Below are 8,142 nucleotides of genomic sequence, written 5' to 3'. Positions count from 1 at the left end.
ACAATTGTATGACCCGCCATGATCACACTTTAGCCAAACTTTAACGACTTCTCCACCGGCTATGGTCTTCGACCGTTGGGTTACTACGACAACACCAACTTCACGACTTATCGTTTACGCCCAGTCCTTAAGTTCATCGACAAACGAAAACAACTGAAAATAAATTTAACATTCTGTTAAAAACAATATCGTCATAAAATAACATAAACATACTTTATAAAAATTATTTTATACCTCGTTGGTTGAAAATGGCGAGACATTGTCGGAAGTTTCACCAACACACTCTTCTTGATTGTCATCATCAGAAAATGACATATCTAACTCGTTTTTTTATTATTAAATTTTTTGATATGTTAGAATATTATGCAGTGAAACTATATAAGCTCTATATATATTTGATTGGTTAGAATATTATGTCGTGTCATATAATTAACGGTGGAATGTTGTTTCGCGTCAAATAATTTACCGAATATTATATCGTCTCAAATAACTGGCAGAATATTATATCGTGTCAAATAATTACCCTGCATGTACGAGTCGTATAAACTATACTACTCGTATAAAACGGGTCCTTCACGGGTTTTACATACATGGTACACTGAACTAACGAGTGGTATAGCTTATACTACTCGTATAAGTCTGAAGTCTAGTCAAACACTATCTAAAAAGTTGCGTACACATCTGAAAAGCTGGTATGTACGGTCTTAGAAGGGTGTTGATCCAAAACGAGCGTAAAGAGGGTGTAAGAGGATTATACGAGTAGTATAGGCTATACAACTCGTATGAATACCAGCATCGCCTCGTATAAGAATTTGGTCAAACACTTGGTGGTTGTGGGTGTACATATTTCTATACCGGTTTTGAAGAAAATCAAACAACATTTAGCATAAGTATTTTCTGTTTTGTCTTGAATAGGGTTGGTTACAATGGAGGGAGAAAACACCCAAACACCGTCACAGTCGCCGGAAGAGAAAGACGTAGTAGTAATGAGCGAGATTCACTTAGGCTGTCCGCCCAACTTCAATGGATCCTTCCTTTCTCACTTCACCTTCTCAATTCCACCAGGTATATATATATATATATATTCATAACCTAAATCAATCCAACTCATTCTTTACAATACTAGTTTTATTATTTATATCTCCATTTACAAATTCAAACTCAAACCTTCATTCCAACTCTCACAATACTACTACTTAGTCAACCGTCACTTCATTTTAATAACTTCAGTTAGTTATATAAAGGGACAACAACTAGGTTAAGGTTTATTATCATCCATAATAACAACTACTCTTTTTAATCTAACTTGTTTAAAATATAAATATTAATACTGAGGTTTGGTGATTATAATAATGTGTGTTCATAATGGATTGTAGATGTTGGCTACATTCAAGCCAAATATGAGGAGGTTCTTGATTATTCCAAACTCAACCACGAAGTCAGCTTGGAATTGGATCATGATGGTGATCTTGCTTTACCCAGACGCAACAGTCAGTTTTCCACTACCCATTTTTTTCATTAGTTAGGGGTGTAAGTTATAGGCCCGTTTTTTATACAAGCTCAGGCTCCATTGTGTTGAATAGCCTTGTTGTTTACAATTCCTATTTTTCTTTTTAAAGAAATAATCCATCTTGTCTTGTTTGTAGAACATTCAAAACACAAATTTGATGTGCCTATTCAACACAACATCACCTCATCAATTCCAAAGGTTGGTTTGCAGGTAAGAAATTTATATTATTATAAGTAACTGAATTTATTTATATATTTATTTTACTGTCGATTTACTAAATATAATGTTTTTATTGATGTAAAAGAATATGTATGCAATTATGAACTTTTAGGATGATATAAATTGACTTTTTTTTCAGGTTTGGAGAGCCGAACTAGTACTTTGTGATTTTGTATTGCATAAGATGTATACTTCATCTGAGTTTAACGGGATTGTAGCAGTAGAACTTGGTGCTGGTACAGGTAATTGAGTAATCTTAATCAGATAACAAATTGTTAAATCAAATGTGTTGTAGAAGATAGTGTTTGGATATGCTTCGTTTATGTTGTAGGCTTGTAAACGAACTGAAGTTGTTCATTCATTTAGTTTTAACCAAACACGAAATAATCAAATGGATTTTTTGTTCATGTTTGTTTGTTAAGAAGATGAACATGTTCGTTTTCGTTTGTTAAGATTCTAAACGCACAGTTCACAAACGTAAACGAACACAAACAAACGACATAAACGAACACAAATAAACATAATTGAACAACCATAAACGAATATATATGAACACAGACGAACATAAACGGGTTAAATGAACCTAAAAAAATTATAAAATTACATAGTTAAATGGGTTAAATGAATGTTCACGAGAGTAACTAAACGGACGAAACATGTGTTTCGTCAAACAGTTCACTGAATGTTTGGTTCGTATACAGGTCTATTTTACTGTTTAAAGGTGTAATAGACACATAACCAGACGTTCAAGTTTTTGGCAGAATTTCTGATCATGCAAGTAATTAATAGATTAACAAATAAACATTTTTTTTGTGAAAAAAGAAGATGTTTTGTGAAGTGAGAGTAAAAGGCTATCAAATTTGGTAAATAAGGTTGAATATCTAATCTTATTTTACCTTTGTATACTCTGTTTTTTTTTTCTTACATTACATGATTTCATTTTTTTATCCTTGTTAGGCTTGGTTGGTATGCTACTTGCACGGGTCGTAAAAACAGTCTTTCTGACAGGTACATATGCATATGCAGTTATGCACAATGCACATAGATTTACGATCTCTCATTTATGTATTCCTAATGCTTATATTCTTATTATCATGTGATAGATCATGGGGTTGAGATACTTGAAAATTGTGCTACCAATGTCCATCTTAATTCAACATTGTTACCATCTAAAACCTCTGTCTATGTACGAGAACTTGATTGGAAGGCTTCATGGCCACCTACGCAAGACAATTGTGCATCTTCTCAAAGGTGAAAACATTATCATTTTACCTTACTTGTAAGTGGAGGTGGTAACTGAGTGGGTCAAGTGGGTAGTGTAACTGGTCAAAACAGGTTGGGTTGAGCTGACCCACAAACACTTTCTTGTTTCTTTTTTCTTTTGAATTTTATATATGCTTGATGGTTTAAAAATTATTAATAAAATAGCATACCTCCTAAATAGAAGCAAGCTTTACACTTTTTATTGATTATAGCAACTAACTTTAAATCAGGTGCAAAATAGAGGCCAACTTATAATTCTTTTTACCAATTTTGGAAACCAACATCATTTTAACTGATTTTACGTGAAAATTTAACATTCTGATGTGACATTGGTAACTGGTTTAAGCCATGCCAATTGCCACATATGATGTCACATATATAAAAATTGCTTCTGTGAAAAAATATAGAAAAAGAGTTTATTTTACAAGTTTGAGAAAATGATGTTTTTTTAATTATAACCGTTAAATTTTACATTACATGACACATGCCTTATATATACACTAGGGATTTAAAAAATTCAACAAAAAATGTCCTGTATGTAATATGTAACTATGTATTAAGCAGGTCCATTTGTTGCTACAATTAGTAATAAGCCGTGATTTGGTTGCTAAATCGGTAATAAAGTGCTTCTGTTTTGAATCTTATTTGAAGTTGGTTGCTAAGATCACACAAAAATGTAAAGTTTGTTTCTTTATCGTGTAAAACGCTTTAGTAGATTTTATACGTTTTAAATATATTCCGGGTGACTCGACCAGCTCGGCCCTTTTCTGTTTTAACCAATTTATTTTTATTTTTATCCATTTGGCCTTTTATAGGCAAAATTTAACTCAGTTCAACCTGTTTATTCATAAACCGGTCAGTGGTTCAAACTCAAAAGTTTATTTTTGAATCTAGTTATGCTTGGAATCAATCAGAATTTGAAGAACTAAAAAGGGCATCTTTGCTGGTTGCTGTTGATGTGATTTACAGTGATGACCTCACTGATGCATTATTCCATACTTTAGAGAGATTAATGTCACATGGTTTAGAAAAGGTAAATGTTCGCTAATCAGGGTTTCAACTTTCACCGTTGTTTTTGTTTACATCCATGGATAGTAATATGTTGATCTAATTTTAGGTATTATATTTGGCTCTTGAAAAGCGATACAATTTTAGCATTGATGATCTTGATGTTGTTGCGAATGGTTATTCACATTTCCGAAGTCACGTAAGGGATGAAATAGGTAATTTTTCGTTTAGACTCATTTACTTGTTAATTCGGTTTTTATGCTTTTTCATTGTTAAAATGGATAAGATTCAACAAAAAAAGAAACGGGTCAAATGGGTAAAACCTAGTGAATCACTATATCAAATAAGGTTATGTTATTGTAATAATATAGTTTTTTTCCAAAATATATTTAACTCATTAACAATGGACAAAGAAAAAAGGTTTTGTAGGGCAGCGTGACCTACTGATTTTGACCCAGACATGTTTCAGGTTAACTGATTTTTGACCCGAACTCGTTTAGGATTGATTTCTGATGGTTGGTTGGCAAAATAGATGATGCAGAAAACAATGAGCTTCACAATGGATCATTAAGTTATTTTGTGGGCACACGCATTGATCTAACAAGGATCCCTCAGTACGCGATTAATTACAACCGAGGACATGATTTAGAGCTCTGGAAAATCAAGTATGTGAGAAGAAAAAGAATCTATAATTTGAAACAGAATTAGTTTCACCACCTGACTTACAAGTTTTGGCCTGTTTACTTAGTAATGACCAATGAGTAAACCATAGGACCTGATGGTGCTAGAACCGGCTGCTATGTCACTTTGTTCTTTAGACAAGCAGAGCTGCCCTCTTGTGAACCATTTGACGAGAAGTCCGTGACGAACAAACAAGAACAAATCTTATGGTCACTTAACTAATTGAGGGAGCATCAACAAGTTTCTCGTTCGTTTTTATACATTCAAGTGAACTTTTCATTTATTTATAAACACATCATTGACAATAACATGGTTTTTATTATCATTTCAAGTTTTAGTGAGTGATTAATTCGAATGATTGATTAAAATTGAAGATAAAGATGGAACGCAGTTGTACTTGTCAGTCATCAACAAGTCATCTCTTTGATTAATTGTTCTTTAGGTTTATCTTTTAAATTTCTTGGGTTTAAATATTGTTGAAGTTTCATTATGTTTGAAAAAGAAGAGAAAAATTGTTACAAAAGCCTTTCTTGCTTTCATCTTATTCTTAGGAGTGTTTGTCTACACTACAAAAGGCTAAATCTATCTAGAGATTGATCATATCAAATTGGTTTTTATCAATGATATTTTCATTCAGAGACCGAATTGAGATGGTCAATCTTCTTGTAGAGGAGTCTTTTTTTTACCAAAATGAATGGGATGGAAAGATTATTTATTACCAAAATAGATGATTTGAGAAATATTTATCAAAATAGTTATTTTTCATTTATTCTTTTATTTAACTAATCTAATATAACTTCTTTCTTTCTTTTTTATTTAATCAACCAGTTATTATGAATTTCTTTTATTTTCTCTTCAATCAACTCATTTTAGAGTTTTTATTTTAAAGTAGGTCAGGCTCGAAGAACAAAAGAATGAAGAGAAACCATATTTGGAATAGTTTGTTAATTTTTTTTTTTTTAATTCTTTTTCTCAACAATGCATAAAATAGGCAACTTAACAATAATTCGAAAGAAAATAAGGAAACAGAATAATTATTAGTAACTTAATTAAAAGTCTTGTGTACCCTAAAGAACATGAGCATAAATGGTAAGAATGATATATACGGTAAGAGTGATATATAGAGAAAATAAATAAATACTTGCCTCTCAAGTCTCAACAATGATATCATAGGCAAAAATAAGTAATGGGCCGAATCAAAGTTATTTTAAGTTAAAAGAATATATGTATAGGTTGAAAGCTTATTTGGATTTACAACATTCTATTTCTATTCTACTTTTTGGCGTCGTCGTTTTCTAACAATCAAAAACCGGCATCCATCTTTTACACCAAATAAATAGTGTGCACCCAAATTCTCTCATCAAAACAATAATAAACAGCATTCATTATGGGATGTTCAGAATCAAAGATCGACAACATATCAACTGTGAAACAATGCAAAGAAAGAACAGCTTGCATGAAACAATCAGTCTTGGCTTATGCTGCCTTTGTCTCCGCCCACTACGCCTACGCTGTCACCCTCAACAATACTGGCACCGCCCTTTGTGATTACGCACAATCAGAGCTCCAGTCTCCCAATGACCACCCTCCGACACTGCAGTCTCCACTGCCATCTCCACCGGATGACAATGACATATTGGCCTGGGATTTTTTTATAGAGTTAATGCAATATTTAACTGAAAGTGGCATTGAGAATCCAAGTGCACATGGTGACGGGCAGCTGCCACCATCCATGCTGGGAGATACGGAGAATGTGAATTTAATGAAGGTGTTTAGAGAGCTTGGTGATGGTTTTATGGAAACCTCACATAGTGCATACAAAGCTTTACACGTTCATGAGGCCAATAAGTTGCTTTACCACTCTGGTTTTGCAGATAATCAAGGTATCATATATATATATATATATATATATATATATATATATATATATATATATATATATATATATATATATATATATGAATGATCATATGGTTTTTAATTTATCGGGTGGAGAGGATTGTGCATAAACTAATCGGCCCGATAAAATCTAAGAACCAAACCAGGACTCGACTTTAACTGTTATGTTCTGTTAGATTCTTGGTTTTATAGTTCTTTCAAAATAATTTTCGGGTTCATGATATTGGAACTTTGGAAGGGTGTTCTTAAGTTTGGCTTGGATGTCAATGGTAGAATTACATCCAAGTATTAAGCTTTTTTTTCAATAAAACTGTGCATTTTGTTGAAACAAGCCACCCAAATAAGTATATATTTTCATATAACAAATTTGGTTACAAACATGTTTGATAACGAAAAATGTTGTTGCTAGTTTTGGATTGTGTAGTTTGAAACTTAATCAAAGTTTTTTTTATCTGATATCAATTTATGCTCGTTTCAGGCCAAATTGGGCATTCTATCGTGAGGGTTCTTAAGGGCGGAAAGGTCGATTTTTCTTCCAAAGAGAAAGAAACTCATGCTACCCTGCTAGACAAGATGCTAGCATGGGAGAAGAAGCTATATGATCAAGTGAAGGTATGCAGCCTTTTAAATTTTTATATTTTAATCTTTGTGACAATACATATATATATATAACTTTTATTTATAATTAATAAATAAATAAAATTAATATATTTTATCTTTTAAATATAAAGATAAACAAATATGAAAAATTAAATAATTAAATAATAATAAACAAGCCCGTCTGGAGTTAAAATAATGAACTTATCAGGAACCAAGCTTGAGCTTTATGATAAAAAAAAGTCTCCCGATCCCTTTCGTCTCTATAGCCTCTTCCGTCTCTTTGAAAAAATGTCTCTCCCGATCCCTTTCATCTCTATAGACTATAGCTGATTATTCCGCTCTTCCGCCCAGGTCTCATCCAATTACCCTAACAGGAAAATAGTCAAAACAGTGCAGCTTTTTTATGGCCTGAGTTCATATTTGTCTAGTTTTAAAAAAACTATACATAATTAGCAAGTTTTACAAAAAATATACTAAACAGTAAACAAAGCGTGTTTCTTATTAAAATCAATAGGTTTTACGGTTTAAAATACAACATTTGATCCATATCCTATATAACAAAACGAATCAATGACAAATTTGGAGTTGGGTCAAAACATTTCGTTGAGAAGTATTAATTTGGTTCGGATCATAATGGGATCCTCACCAAAATTGGTTCGCCTGTAAATGTGTCATGAATGTATCACAACTGTCAAGTGTAATGATGATGAACAGGATGGCGAAAAGATGAAACACGAATACCAGAAAAAGATGGCATCCCTCAATAAACAAAGAAAACGAGGCGTTAGGCGTGACAGACTGAAGCAAACAGAAGCAACCTTAAATTGTCTGCAAGCAGCATACGCTGTTGAAATGCAGTCCATAGATTCAACCGTCACAGAGATCAATCGCCTTCGCGATCAACACTTGTATCTGAAACTCGTTCAAATCGTAGAAAAGTAAGTACAGATTCAAACAATAAC

The 8,142-nt window shown here is 32.6% G+C and overlaps 1 protein-coding gene across 1 annotated transcript; it reads left to right on the top strand.

Moving 5' to 3' along the window:
• Nucleotides 1-926: 926 nt before the first annotated feature.
• LOC143557068 (uncharacterized) lies at nucleotides 927-4,708 on the top strand. Its single transcript, XM_077046234.1, has 9 exons — nucleotides 927-1,065; nucleotides 1,377-1,490; nucleotides 1,647-1,720; nucleotides 1,869-1,971; nucleotides 2,687-2,737; nucleotides 2,833-2,980; nucleotides 3,887-4,025; nucleotides 4,110-4,215; nucleotides 4,533-4,708. Exons 1-9 carry the CDS (start codon nucleotides 927-929, stop codon nucleotides 4,706-4,708), a joined length of 1,050 nt encoding a protein of 349 aa, XP_076902349.1.
• Nucleotides 4,709-8,142: the final 3,434 nt, after the last annotated feature.

Source organism: Bidens hawaiensis, unplaced genomic scaffold (genome assembly GCF_021521415.1).
Source record: "Bidens hawaiensis isolate Kalapana, Puna unplaced genomic scaffold, B.hawaiensis_p1.1 tig00018785_1, whole genome shotgun sequence".
Classification (NCBI taxonomy): Eukaryota; Viridiplantae; Streptophyta; class Magnoliopsida; order Asterales; family Asteraceae; genus Bidens; species Bidens hawaiensis.
The sequence above is the reverse complement of the archived record's forward strand: the minus strand, read 5'-3'. Positions and strand labels throughout refer to the sequence as shown.

Excerpts from the sequence above, each read along its gene's own strand:
- LOC143557068 (XM_077046234.1), top strand. The coding sequence starts at position 927 with ATGGAGGGAGAAAACACCCAAACACCGTCACAGTCGCCGGAAGAGAAA. Across the intron at positions 1,721-1,868 it reads TTCCAAAGGTTGGTTTGCAG|GTTTGGAGAGCCGAACTAGT; the intron begins GTAAGAAATTTA and ends CTTTTTTTTCAG. Across the intron at positions 4,026-4,109 it reads TGTCACATGGTTTAGAAAAG|GTATTATATTTGGCTCTTGA; the intron begins GTAAATGTTCGC and ends ATCTAATTTTAG.